The following is a 17,780-nucleotide window of genomic DNA, read 5'->3' on the forward strand; positions in this document are numbered from 1 at the left end:
GAGGGTGGGCAAAGGACAACAACTATAAATGTATGATTTAAAGATGTTCACTACTCCTGGTGTTGGTTAGATGACAATAACGAGTATACACTGTTTTGTAATAAGTTATTATGATAGCAAATTAAAAAGGACTGACAAAAAATTCTGTAGGCTTGGCCTGATTCTACACAAAACACCTCAGGAGTCAACAGGATATTCAGGAAGAGCATCACCAGCTGCAATGTGTGAATGGTGCCCCATAGTGATGCGAGGGATGTAGCCTGCAGAGCTGTGTCCACAGGAGCTGTTGGAGAGACAGGAAACTCTCTGGTGGAAGACTTCAAGGTGTTCTATGTCCTTGAATCCCAAATGGTGAAACTCGTTCCAAGTGAAAAGTTCCATGATACAACTGTCTTTGAGGTTTGTCTCAAAAACTCAGATCATCAATATCCAAAGGCTCCCCTGGGCACCCTCACATGTCATGTACCTCATGCACAGGTGACGGTCAGAACACTATGGATTCACACACAGGGCCCTCATCTCAGTGCAGGAGCCTTGAGGAGTTCTGCAAGTTGCAATCGCTGGAGCTGTGGCTTCAGTACAAGTTCTGCTTTCAGTGCCAAAACTCGGGGAGCCCATTTAGGAGGATGGAGGTATCCAAATAAATTATGGTCAGAGAAAGATTCTGCCAAGAATGTGAATTGGAAATGGAATGACACAGCAACAGGCACATGCCTGCCACAGTACACCCCAGGTACATTCACTGTGAGCACAATGGGAGAGTTGAAGGCTGCGGGGAAATTTTAAAGGCAAAAGTAAAAAGAACTACAACACATATTTCTAAACAATAAGTCTTGGCAACTGTGTTAAAGAACCAGGGAGATGAGAGTCCAAACTTAAACAGACAGTTTCTGGACACCCATACCAGCAGAAGTCTTTTCTAAAAGGCTAAATTTAAGCACTCTTGTGAGTTCTTTTCAAGCCATTCTGGCTGAAGTGTTTTCTTCATATATCCAGGCTTGGTTTTTGTTTGTTTGTTTGTGAGGGTGGACACACATGAAAATCCATCGTGATGCCAATGGCACTCTCAAATTTCTGAGGGTACGGGCTGTCCTGGCAGGCTACAACATCTTGAACATGTTGTTCTTTTTCAGAGAAGAGAGCAGGAATCTGCAGACCCATCCATACAAAGGCATTTTAGAGGATCTTATATCCAAGTTGGAGATCATTTGTGAGACAGGGCTGTGCAAGACGGATCTACCTAAAGCACACATTGATTTGAATTTGGCAAGTGTTGTCTTTGTGCCTGTTGCTGTGGTAGTGGCTGCGTGAGTCCAACTTTCTCCAGAGCACTACAAGAGGCACAATCAGGGATCTACCACTGGTGGATACTGCTACCCCTCCAAAAGACACTGAGAGTTCAGGAAAATGTGAGGAGTGGGCTGTTAGCTGGGATAAAGAAGGCTGTATGAAGGATTGTGGGAGTTGTTATTTATTATTTAGTTGGTTTTTAATTTTTTTAAATTTTTGTGGGCATTTGTGTTTTTTTTTTTTTTTTGTTCTTATATATTTTTCATGGAAGTTTTCTGAACTGAGTAACTTTATGTGCAGATTCAAGAGAGTCCTAGCTCTCGCCCTGAGTCAGATTATAGGATGACTTATGCCTATTGCTCTCTAACTAAAAGCCAAGTACTACATTTATAATTTGTGCCCATTCATCATATTCTTCATACCCCTCACCCCAGGCCTGTTGTGTTGGAGATCTGGCCTGCTCCCTAGCAACTTGTTGTCCATCTAATACAAAAGACTCTGGAACCAAACACATCTCATTTTGTGGAGGAGATGTGCACTGAACCTGAGAACTGGAGTCTTCTCCATTCTCTTGCCAATTGGCATCCTGCTCTTGTTGAAGGGACGGCAACTTCTTCCAGAATTCATCATGCTTCTGATACATTTGAAGTGGGCCCTGAACTGAGAGCTTCTCTTGGTAACTCTGTGGCTGTTGCAGCTGTGGATTATAATAAACCCAGTCACTCTGCCCCTGTCCTTCACACAGACCAGAGGGCTGCTGTTCCTGCTGCTGCTGCATCTTTCCCTGCCCAATACTGACACAGGACAAAGGCAAGTGCATGCTCTGATGGCTTTTTTCTGTTGTGATCAGGACCTTCTCAAAATTCTGCACAGATGAAGCAGAATGACTATAGATGGCTTGACTGAACCTGGGGGAAGGTCCACTTCCTCTGGCCCCTTGAACCAGTGAAGGACAATTTGGTTCTCTTCTAATGCCTGTGAACACATCATCACATGAGCCATTCTCTTCCCGGGGATGTCGCCATGTCTCCACAGGAAAGAAGCCAGCTTTTCCGTGAGGAGCCTGTTGGAGGCCAGAAGACTGTGCAGTGGTGTTGCTGTCATACTGCATCCTGGACTCCTGGTTTTCTAAAACAGGATGATGCCCTTGGACCTGGAACTGTCGTCGTCTCCTGATGACAAATACTCTCTGTTTCTCTCTAAGTCGTAATCTGGATCTTTTGTTTTGATACCAAATCTAAAAAAAAAAAAAAAAAAAAAAAAAAAAAAAAAAAAAAAAAACCACATATTTTCAGACAAATGTTTCATACTAAAGCTTAGTTTCAGCATTATCACTGATTTGCTTCCTGACCTGGAGTAGACCCCCAAAAAACAATCCATTCTGCGGTGAATCATGGAGATTATTGTTCAGGTTATAAAGAGTACACAATTCCAAACTCCCAACTCTTCTCAGAATCTGCAACACACCCTTCTGTCCATATTAACACAGGATTTTCAAAGTCTCTCAGCAATCTCTTTACAACCTAGAAGGTGTCCTACACACTTTCCCACAGCCTCTTAATTTTTCTCAAGCTGCCCCATCAACACCCATTCATGACTCCATGTACTGTAAGGTCATTCATAAATTTGTTGCATTCAAAAGCCCTAAAGAGAACAAACAAATGTTTGTCAAAGCTGGACATTGCATTACAGATGTGATCCTAATAATTGAATAGAACAACTCTAGTCTGTGTTTTTCTTTCGGCATCAATTGAGGATAATTGCAATGCCAGCCATGTCTACCAAGCTTTGAGGGATGTGTTTAAAAATGACAAAATGCTTTTCAGACTACGTAACTTAATTGTGTAGGGTTGTAGAGAGTCACAGTCAATAGTGTCTAGAAGCCTTTTGGATTTGATCACTCCTGAAACCTATCTCCAAATCAACATGAGTTTAGATTAACATCTAGAAGAATCTTTGATCCACACTTTGGCTGTTTACAATTGTAACTCTACATAACAAAACTGGTACCTCAAAACACATGCTCTCATTTTCTCCTCAAATATAATTAATCACAAAGAAAATAAGATGTGAGCATCCGTAATTTGTCAACAGTTAGTTAGTTGGTATAAATGATGAGACCAAAATGCAGATGCTTGCTTTCTCATATCCAGACCTCCTAGGATCCTCTCCCTGACCATTGTTTCTTCCAGAACAAATGGGCCAATTCTAAACAATTGCACTGCTTTTCAAACAAATTCCTCTCCCAGTCATTATCTTGTTAAGATTCTCTACTTATTTGTATAGCATCATTGATTTACAGCATGTTTGAAATGTTTCCAGTACATGGAACTTTTGTAATAAAATACCTTCATAGCTTACAGAGAATTTGCTATTCTTTTATTTTGCAACACTGTTATTATATTCCCTTTCTTATTTGCTCTAAGAAAATGTTCTCCTGGTCTCAAACAACAAATATTTTCAATAACCAATGGATAATGATGGAAGAAATATATATGCAAACCCAATTTACTGTGTAGTAGGGCAATCCAAATACAGTAAAACTTTGTGCAGCTTAAACAATAATTCAAAAAAATGACCATATGAGAAATTCCCAAAACAAAATATTGGTTCATGTACCAAATGACTACAACATGCCTACTAATGCTGTGAGGTACCTCATTTGGGACATAATTCGAACCAATTCCTTTATCCTGCACCTTGGGTGATCACCTCTTGGCAGTTAGATTGGCATACCATACTTAACAGATCTCAAGTAAAAACCTCTATTGTCTCTGCCACGAAACAAATCAGGACAAATTGAAGTGCCATCCTTAACTCCTCTCACTGAATATTCAAAACCTCTGCAAACTACTTGTCCCACATTGAAAATATCCAATCTTCCCAGTTCTCCATCATTCCATAGCCAGCACCATGATCAAAAGCCGGCACAGTTTCTATTCTAAATACTTACTGAGCATGTTAATGGGTGCCTACTCCCAAAGTTGCTTCACAGTTGTTGATTTTTTCATAAAAGTAATATAATCAAGTCACACCCACACGGAAATGAATATTTGAAAAGGATCAACAATATCCTATGTGAAGAACTGACATAAAATATTTTCAAACAATTTTTGTATTTCCTGTATCACATACTAAAAGATATGTTCATGCAAGTTTTCCAAATTTTGACTTACATTGATTGCACTTATGGGGCAATTTATTTGTTTCGCCAGCTCTTCCCGGATCCCAAAATCTGGGTAGGAATTCTGTTCAAATGATCGATTAAGAATCTCCAAGTCATGTTTTGTAAATGTGTGCCGCGGTTTTCCTATTCCCCTTTCCTGTTTTGTTTCTCCTACTTCCATTGAACTATCTTCAACTGAAGATGCTGAAAGTACAAAAACAGAAAGAAAATGATTGAGGGTTGCCAGTAACATCCAGACGAAAATAATACTATTTGTTCTCCAAGATTTTTACAATGCAGAGCTCTGCCTCACAACTTATTCATATTAATAACACCCAAAATGGATTAACTGCTGATCCTTAAAAATATGAGGAAAACATGAGACTATGATCTGCATGGTAGAGAAGAATTTTAGTCTAACTATAATTCAAAATATATAAAAAGAGACCAATTAAAAATGCTCAGTCATAACAACAATAGAGGAAATACAGATAAACCACCTCACATCAATCTGATAACCAACACATTAAATGGTTGGTGGGAGAGTACGGGAGGAATAAGATTATATAAAATAGGAAGGAAGCATTGGGATGGGACAAATATTGATCATAATGACCACTTTGATATTTTGCTCAAACTAGGACATTCAAAGTGAGCTTATCCTTCAACATAATAGTTAAATAAAGGATACTTGAAGTTTGGGGAGCATGTTTACATGACTTACATGACTTACATGACCCTTCATGCTTCAAATGTTTGAAACACATGAGGCATTTGAAGTGGAAGCTCAGTAGTAAAGATGGCAATCAATGATATAGACCTGTGGACTGCAGTAGCCCCATAGGTAGAAGCAGGGCCTCTGGCGCCTGCTCACCTGAGATCCATGATGGCTTTGTGGAGACATTCACATCCCAAACAGACTGCAGTAATTCAACACTGTTGTTGTCTTTGGGGTGAGGGGGGGCTTTCCTGCATATTTTTGTCTCTGAGACCATATGCCCAGTGGACTCCTGGGTCCACTATGTTCATTTGGGGAGGAGGGTCATGTATAAGTTGCAAGACAGCAAGACCTGAATGCACAGCCTTCACCTTTCAGCAAGGGTTCATCTACAAAAAAGAAATCAGGACTACAACAAAGACTTTTGAAAGTCCACTAGTCACACAAACGATGTGCCAATATCTCTTCCTGTATCCTAGGTTTACATTTTTCCAATTTGTTTCTAAATTGCACAGAATATTAAAAAAAAAAAATTCTGAACTCAAAAAACAATCCCCAGCACCACTCATTAAATTTTTCTAGTATATTTTCTCACCCCTCATTCACCCTTGGGTTCTGGATATCTAACCTAGGACTTGGGAAATGCTAGGCAAGTATCCTACACTTAAGCTATGCCCAGATCTTTCTTTGGCTTTGGTTTCTTTGGATTGTGCTGGAGGAAGCCAGAAGAGACCCAGGGCCTCATGCATGTAGGCTCCTGCCTGCTAGGCAAGCACTCTGCTACTGAGCCACACCCCAGCCTATCCTGTTGATTTGTATTTAGTTTTCTCTTCACTGTGGGCCCTTTACCACCTCTATCCCCATTAATATCTAAAACCCCTAGACTGGCCATGAAGTCAGGATCCTCCCGCCTCAGCTACCCACATACCTGGGATGATAGGCACACAGAACATGCTAGGCTACCTCTTCATCTTACAAGGAAAAAAAGACAACAAAACCCCAAAGAACTAATCCCTGGACCTCAACCCAGAGCAGTACCTGGCCAATCTTACTTGATCCATTCAACCATGCTGCACATCTTCTTGGCATGCTGCTTCATTTTTGATTTTTTAAGTGGGACTACCAGATATATGGTTTGGCTTGGAAATATTTCAAAATATCTCTAAATATTATAAGAAATCTCTTGCATGCAGACCACACCCTGCCACAAAATATCATATCTCAGTCCTCCAACAAAGAACCTCACCTTTGGAAGCCATGTTGCACTTCTACTCCTCAGGCGTTCTCCCTGATAAACTGAGGAACTCTGGAGCAGCATCCTCTAATATACCCATTCTAGACACGCCCACAGATGGCTCCACCCCCAGTGATGACGCCAATAACCATATCACGCCCCCTGCCCCAGGGCCTGACAAGGTCCCTGGGGCAGCCAACTCAGCCCCGCCCTAGCCCACAGCACAGCCTAGACTCTTCTGATTACTTTTAACATAACATACTTCTTCCAATCCTAGCTTCCCTTTATTGAGCACCCACTGAAAATAAACTTATTTAATCTCTGCAACACCCATAGAATGTCGGTACAACTTAATGCCCACTTGGACTTGAGGGTACCAGAAACAGAGCTGTTTAGGCCTTCTTGAGCCACTGACCTCAAACCTCCACTCATCACACTGTCACAGCCCACACACTCTGAGTTCTGACAGTCTGACTCAAAGAGGAGCTACATCACTTGATATAGTATTGCTTAAGCAGTTTTGAGCTTAAAAGTAGGAGAGACCATGCACTAGAATTGAATGAAAATATTTTAAGACATTGACTAATATTTTATGAAACTTAGATCATTGTTAAAAAAAAAAAAAAAAAAAAAAACACCTTTTATTCTTGTTTTCAGTAAGGTGGCATGAACATATAGGCACTCTACTGCAAACTACACTCACAGTCGTTTTTTAATTTTTTTTTTTTATTTTATTGTTTCTTCTTGGCAAGTTAATGGCAATAGTGCAGAAATTAAAATTTTAAAACAAAAACAGCTGAAGGAATACAGTACTCTAACTTAATTCCACGATAGACATTTTCTCTGTAACCAAAAACGAAGAAGAGTCCCAACAAACAGATTTGTTGGCAGTTAAATTCATGGAGGGCCTTCACAGGCTATGACAGCAGATGGGCTGGATGCTGTCTGCTTAGGACAATCTGCTATTTGAGGCACTGTGTGTGCTTTGGGGCACATGAGGGAAGATTTTAGGAACCAGAAGGTTTGGAGGAGATGGGAGACTGAGAGATTAGAGCAACCAAAATTGGGTTGAGCCACCAGTTGCCCCCAAAGCCATCTGCATTGTTCTGAGATCCCACTCCCGCTAGCCACAGGTTCCTCTGCTGATGGCTAACATTGATCACTTTCATGTATGGAGGTCCACCAACTGGTTCTAAGGAGGCCCATCTCCCACTTATTCACTGCCACCAACAGATGACATGTTCTCTCCTGCCACTCACCAAAACCACAACATGACTGCAACACAGAAGGCTCCTTTCTTTTTATTTCTTCAAAGTACTTTAGAAAGAAAAATTTGTAGTTTTTATTTTCATTTTACTTTTTTTGTACATTTTCAGGTGTCATGCATATTGAATAACCAAACCAGCCTTTTGAGCCTTTATGTACTTTGACCATGTTCAATATAATCTCAAAGGAGAAAAAAAGAATGTTTTAAAGCAAAATAAAACATGAATGCAGTGGCACAAATTTGTAACCCCAGCAACACAGGTGACTGAGGCAGAACATCATAATTGTACCTGGAAATGGAGCCAGGGCCTGGCCTTAAAATAAATAAATTAAATTAAATTCAAGGTCTCGCTATAATACTCAGTGTTAGTGGCCACTGGTTCATTCCTAGAAGCAAAGTGGAAGCGGGTATCTTATTCTCATTCCAGAAATTTGTGTGTCTATGTACTTAGCTTGATTATAAGTACATTGTTTGTATGAGACCATTTTAAAGGTCAGAGATTAAGGGTCCTTTTTTTTCTTTTCCTTTATTATTTATAAACTTGCTGTTTTTTTAAAATTTGTTGGTGTTTTAGTATGAAATCATTTTGTCCAATATTATACCAAAATTTGATATTGGTGAGTTCTTCTAACAGTCCAATGAAACGGATGGCCTTACATTGATTTCTCTGGATTTTTTTCCTTTTTTGATCTCAGTAATTCAAAGTTTCCATCATCTTTGTTTCACTCCTTTCTGAGTACCCTGAATTCAAGCCAAGTAGTGACATCCTTTCCTCCCCTCCTCCATCAAATCCACCTGGACAGACACCCTTGCTGCCTTGTTCTCATTCTCTTCTCAACTCCTGACAGGTTCTCCTCAGAGCTCACTCCATGATTTACACCAAGGAATCAGCTCCAAATGGCCCGTTCTCCTGGGTAATTTTTCCAAGTCATCAAACATTTTGGCCAACCTTTTTTGTTTTTTCCTGGTTCACATTTTGTATGTGAAGCTCGGCTTCAGAGCATGTGATCTAAGTCCTTCATCCTTGTTATAAATGTCTGTGAAGGTAAGAACCCAGCACACACCAGGTCCTGCAGATGGAGCCATGCAGTAAAAGAGTTTTGAACAGCCAATCTCAGGCTCAGAAATATCAACATTCTGGTGAACTCAGTTTTTTTAAAAAAATAATTAGTTGTAGATAAACATGATATGTTTATTTTATTAATTTATTTTTATGTGGTACTGAGGATGAAACCCAGTGCCTCAGAAATAGGAGGCAAGCACTCTGCCATCAAGTAAAAATCCCAGCCACTCAGGTAAACTTTTAAGAATACATAATCCTGCATGGTATGGGGCTGCACACCTGGAATCCAAGTATTCCAGAGGCAGAAGCAGGAAGACTTAAAGTTCAAGGTTAGTCTGGATCATAGTGAGAAACTAAGTAACTAAATTAGAGCATGTCTAAAAATTTTGAAATAGAATAAAAAGAATTTGGGAAAAGGCTCAATGCCAAAGTGTCCCTAGGTTCAAAATTAAAATCAACAACAACAACAACAACACAATAACACTTCTTTTGTTTTCATGATGGAAAGGAAACATGGTCAGGAAGGCTAATTAATATTCCTGTGGAAGTCTCAAAACCGCACTCCATAAATTAGATTCATTTGGCAAACTGATTACTCAACAGTTGGCTTGTAGAACATTAAATTTTGTTGAGATAATTTGGTATCAATTGACCATACACTGAATTTCTATTTTGTCCACCTAAACGTTAGCTGCTTGCCTCATTCTCCCACACCTCAGAATTTAGTTCACTTAACCATAATAATGCTAAGAAAAATAGCTAATATTTATTAGTAGATACTTTGTTCCACCTCTAACCTCTTCAAGGGTACATAAAAACCAGTATTGTTTAGGACAAAATGGAGTAGATATTTCAATTATCAACAAAATTAATCATTGTTACTTATTATTATTTTTTTTAATTACTTTCTTTACTTGTACTTGATCCAAAGGTCACTTTGCCAGGAAGCTCCATTCCTAATAATTTTTATTTTGTATTCTGAATCAGGGTCCCCCTAAGCTGCTGTGACTGGCCTAGAGAGAGAAACCCTGTTATAGTCTCACATGTCCCTGAAATTCTAGGAAAAAATTGAAGATTTGAGTCAGAAAATTCACCTCTGGTGTCCCCTTTGCCCCACAAAGTCTCCACACTTATTATGCCTTCCTCTTTGTTCATTAGTTAATCAATGTCCTGAGGACATTCCTGGTCACAATCCCTGAATGCAGAATCTCACAGGATCAATGCAAAATAGTGAAAATTGTCCCTATTAAATCCCTATGATTGATTTTCCTGTGAGGTGAACTACACTGTGCCAACCCGAGAGCCCCCGACTGCATTGACCTTCATCTCTGATGTACTTCTGGGACCATGCATTACCCCTGGCACTAAACAGGCCCTCAGAAATATTTCTTCCAGTGGGGCAATGATTAGTGTGCCACATTTAAACTAAATCACTGGTCAGTATTGAAGCAGGACATTAAAATTTGTTTGTCATGGCAGGTGAGAAGAGTAGCAATCAAGTCCCCTCTGCGATCTTTGACATTGTGCATCAGGAAGGGTACGTTTTTATAGCTAAAAACCACAATCTACCAGTAAGTCAAAACCATAGTAATGTAGGAAGTGGGTCAGAATCACCCAGTTCAGGGTATAGTACACATGCGAGAAACATTCAGACAAAACGAACAACATCTTACATTGCATAAAAGAAACATTTTTCAAAGGCTATGTGTTGTTGACCTAGCTGTGCTAAGCAGAATGGCAGAAACTGGGTCTTCTCGTGGGAGAAGTATTTTTATATAAAATGGAGTCTCAGGGTAAAATGAAGTTTGTTTGCTCAAGGCAAATTTAGTTTGGCTCATAACATCCCACAATTCTCTAAAATAATGAAACTTTGATTTCTCTTGAATTAGGTAAGCATTTCTCATGGCCATGCATATGCCTTAATGTGACTGGTGAAATGTGGTTTTTCTACCAGTTTGGGCCTTACCACATAGTCCTAGCAAGGAAAAAAAAAAAAAAAAAACTACCCATCCTGAAGAGGAGGCTAGCCAGGGAAACCTGACCACAAAAAGTCTCAGAAAGGGTCTGAGATATTTAAAAATAGTATTTCTGTCTTGATTACTGGCAATTCAAAGCTTGGAATGTTGAAAGACATTTTCATTTTGCATAACTGCATCCTAGTAAAGGAACTCCAAAAGGAACTGTGGGTTTTATTTTGTTCTATATATGTATAGATATTTCAGAACTGCCACATATCTCTATCATTACTGGCAGATGTTTGACCCTTCACCAGTGACAAAAAAGTTAAAAAAAAATGCCACTGAAATTCGTAGGAATAATTTTTAAAACTTTTGTTGCCAGGAAACTGTATCATTGAGTTAAATGTCTAGGCATTTTTAATTTTATTTTGAGACAGGATTTCACTAAGTTGCTTAGGGCCTTTCTTAGTTGAGGCTGGCTTCAAACTTGCAATACTCCCACCTTAGCCTTCTCAGTCTCTGGAATGACAAGCACACAACCCTACACCCAGCACCCTAGGAATAATTTCACTGGTGGTTTCAGTGACTGCTTCACTCTTTCACAGAATTTTCCCCTTCCTTAAATTTTTAACATTGTTGAGTCCATGATTACATTTTATGGCTTTTTAAAAATATTCTCTTTTAGCAGGCCATCCCCCAAGATGGCAAAGCAGAGGAAGGAGGAGCTTCCCTTGTACTCTGCTGTTTGGAATTTGAATGACAGAAATAAGGCTTCATAATAAGGTGAGTGTATGAAGAAAACCATTATAAATCATTATTTGTATGTTCAAGATTTGGAGAATCCCAAAGATTCTAGTGCAGTGAACAAAGGATATAAGAAACTACACTAAAACCTTGCAGAAACACTGGTGCTATGTCACTACAAAGGAAGTGGAAACCAAATGGGAAAGAGAAACACAATGGAAAAATTCACACACAAAAAGTGCTCTGTGTTTGTCACTTTGTAGGTGAGAAGGAGACCCAGCTTGAGGGGATTATACTGAGTTTTGTTTCTATGGGAACCTGAGAGTCCTTAACAAATGTTTTCATCTGTCTCAGCAAGTGTTTACTCTATGACCGAAAGCACAGCTATCAAATCACAATCCCAAAGCATTCCCAGAGAATAGTGGATCCAAGGGAATTTGGGACAGAGATACAGAAGAAAATGCATCCTGTTTGCTCTTTAAGGCCACTGACACATGAATGACCAGCAGAAAAGGGTCAGGGAAATTGTGCAGGCAGGAGTACATCAGGTAAAATAAGAGTGATTACAATAGGGTCAGAAGAACGCAATCCAATTTCCTTTAGAGCTCTGTGGCACCAATGATCAACTGCAAAGGGTAAGGGGAGATGGATCAGGTGGGCAGAATTACATTGGGGATGAAGACTTGGAAACTCAAATTTGGGCGGTAGATGGGCTACAGGAACCCTGCCTTGCACCATCCACCCAGAGGTCTGTCAATCCACCCTGAGTAGAACTCGGAAGGCAATAGAGTCCTAGATGCCCAGGTGAGCTTAACTTCTACTCTGCCCTAGGGGTGCAAGGATTTAATCTCTCCAGAGTACTTACACCTAACAAAGATCCAAAGGCATGAAGAGTTTTGGTCAAAAACCCAGTAAAAAGTCTTTCAGTTCCATTCCCTCTGTACTGACTGGTGGGTAAGCAGAGAAGCTGAGAGCAGGTTCAACGGGCTGCAGTTCGAATTGACTCCAGCAGATGGAGTGGCAAAAATCACAAAAGAACATTGGGCTGAACCTTACCTAGTTCGGAATCTTTCTAAGAGGCCCAGTAAGGGACAGAAAGATAGTTTGGTATAGAAAGTAAATACAGAATTTCAGGTACCTCAGTGGGAAATTTTCAATATTTTTAAGAAAGAATTTTTTAAAAAGCAAGAGAAGCTACTTTCACATCTGGCAGAATAGGTTTTAAGCCAAAATTAGTCAGAAGAGACATAGAAAGTCACTTCATTCTAGTTAAGGGAATCATTCAACAAAGAGATGTAATTGTTTTAAATATTTATGCCCCAAACATTTGTGCACCTACATACATCAAACAAGACCTACTCAATATAAAGAATAAAATAGAGTTTAGTACAGTAATAAGAGGTGACTTCAACACATCTCTTACACAAACAGATAGGTAATCTAGACACAAAACAAGTAAAGACTTTTCAGAACTTAAAAAAATTCACATTAATCTTATGAATACAAGAGATATTTATAAAATATCCCATACATTAATATCTAAATTTATTTTCTTCTCAGCTGCATATGTAAACTCAAAAATAGACCATATTTTATACAACCAAAAAAATCTTAGCAATTACAAAAATACAGAGGTAATTCCTTGCATCCTATCTGTTCATAATGAAAAAGTAGAAATTAGTAATGAAATAAAAACAAATCATTTTAATATCTGGAGATTAAATTATAAGCTTTTGAATGATAAATGGAATCCAAGAAGAAACCCTGGAAAAACAAATCCTTAGAGGGAAATGAAACCAGAGGTACAACTTATAAAAATGTCTGAGACAGTGTGATGGCATTTCTAACAGGCCATTTTATGAAATGGAGTGCCTATATTAAAAAAAAAAAAATAGAAGGATTGTAAATAAATAGTATAATGTTACACCTCAAAGTCCCAGAAAAGGAAGAACAAACTCATTCCAAAATCAGTAGAAGACAGAAAATTATTAAGATCAAAGCCAAAATTAATGAAATTGAGAATAAAAAAGATACCAAAGTTTAATGAAGTGCAGAGTTGGTTTTTTGAAAAGATAAATAAGTTGGAGTATCCCTAACCAAAAGAGAGAGAAGACCCAAATCAACAAACTTAAAAATGAAGAAGATGTCACCACAAACACTTCTGAAATCCAGGGCATCATTAGAAATTATTTTGAAAGTGCATACTCCAATAAACAGGAAAACCTAGAAGATATTGACAAATTTCTACACACATATGATCTATTCAAATTGAACCATGAAGATGTAGAAAACCTAAATCTACCAATATCACGCAGTGAGATAGAAGCAGCAAGTAAAAGTCTTCCAACAGAGGAAAGCTCAAGATCAGATGGATTCTCAGCTGAGACCCTCAAACTCTGAAAGATGAACTAGTGCCCCTCTACTGAAAAACAAAACTCAAACTGGATGCAGTACTACACTCATATAATCCCAACTGCTGGGAGGCTGAGGCAAGAGGATCTCAAGTTCAGAGCAAACTCAGGAATATAACAAGACTGCATGCAACTGAACAAGACCTTGTCTCACAATAAAAGGTGAAAATGACTGGTGATTTTTCAGTGGTTAAGCACACAGGCTTTAGTCCCTGGCCTCCCACCCACCCCCACCCCCCCAAAAAAAAAGAAAAAGAAAAGAAATAATGCCAAACTTCCTCTAACAATTCCTTGATATAGGAAGAAAAGAAGCACTGTCAAATTTATTATATAAAGCCAAGATCACACTGATATCAAAACATGACAAAAATTCATCAAGGAAATAAACTACAGACCAATATTCATGATCAACATAAGCACAAAATCCTTAATAAAATATGAACAAATCACATTCCAAAACACATCAAGAAAATAATACACCATAATCAAGTGAAGTTCATCCCAGAAATGCAAATTTGGTTCAACATACACAAATGAAATTCACCATATAAATAGAATTAAGAACAAGAATTAAGGCAGAAAAAGCCTTTGACAAAATATAGCACCCATACATGTTAAAAACTCTGTAGAAACTAGGGATAAAAGTAATTCTCCTCAACATTATAAAAGATATATATGATGAACCCAAAGCAACATCATCAAGCTGGATCAAAAAATTTTGAAAATATTTTCTCTAAATCAGAAACAAGACAAGGATGTATGCTTATCACTCTTATTTAATAGAGTTCTTGAAACTCTAGTCATAGCACTGAGGCTAGTAAAGGAAATTTAAGACACACAAATAGGAAACAGACAAGTCAAATGATCGCTGCTTGTGACATGATCCTATATCCACAAGACTCCAAAACTTCATCAGAAGTCTCTGGAGCTGATAAACAAATTTAGCAAAGCAGCAGGATACAAGATCAGCATAGTGAAATCAATAGCTTTTCTATACTTGAATAATAAACCAGATAAGAAAGAAATCAGGAAAACTATTTTATTCACAATGACCTCAAAAGTTTGGGAAGGGGGATACATGTAATCAAGCTGCATGAAACGAAATAAACTTAATTTAAACCCCTATTCCTCACCCTGAATAAAAGTTTGTAAAAATGTGGATGTGTAACCGATGTGATTCTGCAATCTGTATTTGGGGTAAAAATGAGAGTTCATAACCCAGTTGAATCGAATGTATGAAATATGATATGTCAAGAGCTTTGTAATGTTTTGAACAACCAATAAAAAAAAGTGGATCAAAGACTTAAGTACTAGAATAGAAACCCTGTGCATAAAAGAAGAAAAAGTAGGTTCAAATCTTCACCATTTCGGCCTAGGATATGACTTTCTTACCAATATCCCTAAAGCACAAAATAAAATAAAATCAACAAATGGATGGATTCAAACAAAAAAGCTTCTTCACAGCAAAGGAAACAATAACACAATGAGAGAGCCTACAGAATGGGACACAATCTTTACCACATGAACCTCAGATAGAGTAATAATCTCCAGGATACATAAAGAACTCAAAAAACTTAATACCAAAAAATAACTAATAACCCAGTAATAAATGGGCAAAGGAATTAAACAGGCACTTCACATAAGAAGAAATACAATCAATCACAAATACATGAAAAAAATATTCAACATCTTTAGCAATTATAGAAATGCAAATCAAAGCTTCTCTAAGATTTCATCTCACCTCAGTCAGAATGGCAATTAGCAAGTACACTAGAAACAATAAACATTGGCAAGAATGTGAAGGAAAAGATATACTCAGACATTCCTTGTGGGAATGAAAATTGGTGCAACCATTGTGGCAAGTGATATGGAGATACCTCAGAAAACTTGGAATGGAACCATCAGTTGACCAACTTATGTCACTCCTTGTTTTATAACCAAAGACTTAAAATCAGCATATTACATTGACATATCCACACCAATGTTTATAGCAGCTCAACTCACAATAACTAACCTAGGTGCCAACCTAGGTGCCTTTCAACAGATGAATGGATAAAGAGAATATGGTGTGGGATTCTACAACATGTACAACTAGAAATATGAGAAATTATACTCCATCTATGATGGTGCATAAAGTGCATTAAATGTCACATATAAACAATTAAAACAAATTTTAAAAAAGTTTCTGCCCAACAAAGGAAAGAAGCATAAAGAAAGAGCCTACACAATGTAAGAAAATATTTGCCAGCTACTCATCTGATAAGGGATTAATAACAGTATATAAAGAACTCAAAAAAATTTAATACTAAAAAAACCCAAATAACCTAATCAATAAATGGGCAAAATAACTAAACAGACATTTCTCAAAAGAAAAAATACAAATAGCCAAAAAATACAAGAAAAAATGTTCAATATTCTCAACAATCAGAGAAATGCAAATAAAAAGTACATTGAAATTTCATCTCAATCCATTGAGAATGGCAATCATCAGGAATACAAATTAATAAATGCTGAGGAGGAAGTGGGGAGAAAATGTAAACTCATATACTGTTGATGGGTTATATATTAGTACATCTACTCTGGAAAGCACTATGGAGAATCCCCAACAGACTAGAAATGGAATGACCACATGATCCAGCTATTTCATGTCTTTGTATTTATCCATAAAGAACTAAAATCAGCATACTATAGTGATACCGGGGCCTCAATGTTTAGAGCAGTGCCATTCACAATAGTCAAGTTCTGAAACCAGCCCAGATGCCTATCAACAGATAAAGAAAATGTGGTATATAGACACATGGAATTTACTCAGCCACTAAGAAGAATAAAATTGTGGCATTTGCCAGTAAGTAGATGGAACTGGAGAACATCATGATAAGTGAAATAAGCCAGGCTCATGAAGTTAATGGTTGAATGTTTTCTGTCATTTCTCGAAAAGAACAAAGTAAGGGGGGAAAAATGAGAGAGGGACATTGAAATAAACAGGACCTAATGGAGTATAGGTACAGACTTGGGACTAGGAGGAGAGACAGGAAAAGGGAAGAACCCTGGAGTGAAATTTACCAAATTATGCTCTGTACATATTTCAATATACTACAGTGAATTTTACTTGCATGTATACCTCTAAAGCACAAATATAACAATACAATAAATAGAAGGAACATCAGAAGAATAGAAAAAGAAAATGGGGGAGGGAGAAGAACAGGGAATGAGGAAGTAGTGGGGACTGCAATGAAGCAAATTTTATTCCACACTGTATGATTATCTCAAACCCAACCTACCATTTTGTGCACTAATATAAAACATTAAAAATTTACTTTTCATTTATGCACCTAACTTAAAATTATGTTTGATGGGCACATATAACATAGAGTTTTCTTGCAAACAACTTTAAGATAATTTTAAATATATCTATAATGCACTAAAAAAATAAAAAAGATAGTTTTTAAAAATTCATGGTCATTTGGAGGTTTATAATTTCAGTCAGTCTTAGTTGGAAGGAAAATATCTGAGATTAAGTCCTAAACTCATAAGAGTGTTAAAAAAACATAAAAGAGCTTAAAAAAATACTGACAATGCTTGTCTGGAATTTTGGTCATTCTGGGTTATCTAGAAATAATTGTTAAAAGTAAATAAACTAGATTAATGTGATTGAGATATGTGTTTATAACTGTGTTCTTTATGTACAGTCTAAGTTATGTGACAAATATAAAACATGATTTATTTCTAAGAAAGCTTAAATACTGAAACATTAGAAGTTAAATAGTGGGTTTTTAAAAAATAATTATTTTTTTTTTTTCGTTTTAGATACATGACAGTAGAATGTATGTTGACATTTTATACATATGTGGAGTATAACTTCCCATTCACTTATGGTTATTTAAATCTTATAAAGAACATATATTTGAGCCTATTAATAAAATGTGTTC

The 17,780-nt window shown here is 37.5% G+C and overlaps 1 protein-coding gene across 1 annotated transcript; it reads right to left on the reverse strand.

The window, feature by feature from the left end:
• Positions 1–515: 515 nt before the first annotated feature.
• On the reverse strand, positions 516–6,433 carry LOC139701725 (cytoplasmic polyadenylated homeobox-like protein 2). The gene is made up of 4 exons (XM_071601271.1): positions 6,421–6,433; positions 4,467–4,660; positions 1,720–2,527; positions 516–769 (listed from the first exon to the last, which is right to left on the reverse strand). The coding sequence occupies exons 1-4, from the start codon at positions 6,431–6,433 to the stop codon at positions 516–518; spliced, it is 1,269 nt and encodes a 422-aa protein (XP_071457372.1).
• Positions 6,434–17,780: the final 11,347 nt, after the last annotated feature.

This window comes from Marmota flaviventris, chromosome 14 (assembly GCF_047511675.1).
Source record: "Marmota flaviventris isolate mMarFla1 chromosome 14, mMarFla1.hap1, whole genome shotgun sequence".
In the NCBI taxonomy this organism is placed as follows: Eukaryota; Metazoa; Chordata; class Mammalia; order Rodentia; family Sciuridae; genus Marmota; species Marmota flaviventris.

What these genes read in the sequence shown, in the direction of transcription:
- LOC139701725 (XM_071601271.1), bottom strand. An exon ending in GCCCCATAAGTGCAATCAAT is followed by an intron (nt 2,528 to 4,466) that starts GTAAGTCAAAAT and finishes TTTTTTTTTTAG; the next exon opens with ATTTGGTATCAAAACAAAAG. An exon ending in TCCAACACAACAGGCCTGGG is followed by an intron (nt 770 to 1,719) that starts GTGAGGGGTATG and finishes ATTTCCCCGCAG; the next exon opens with CCTTCAACTCTCCCATTGTG.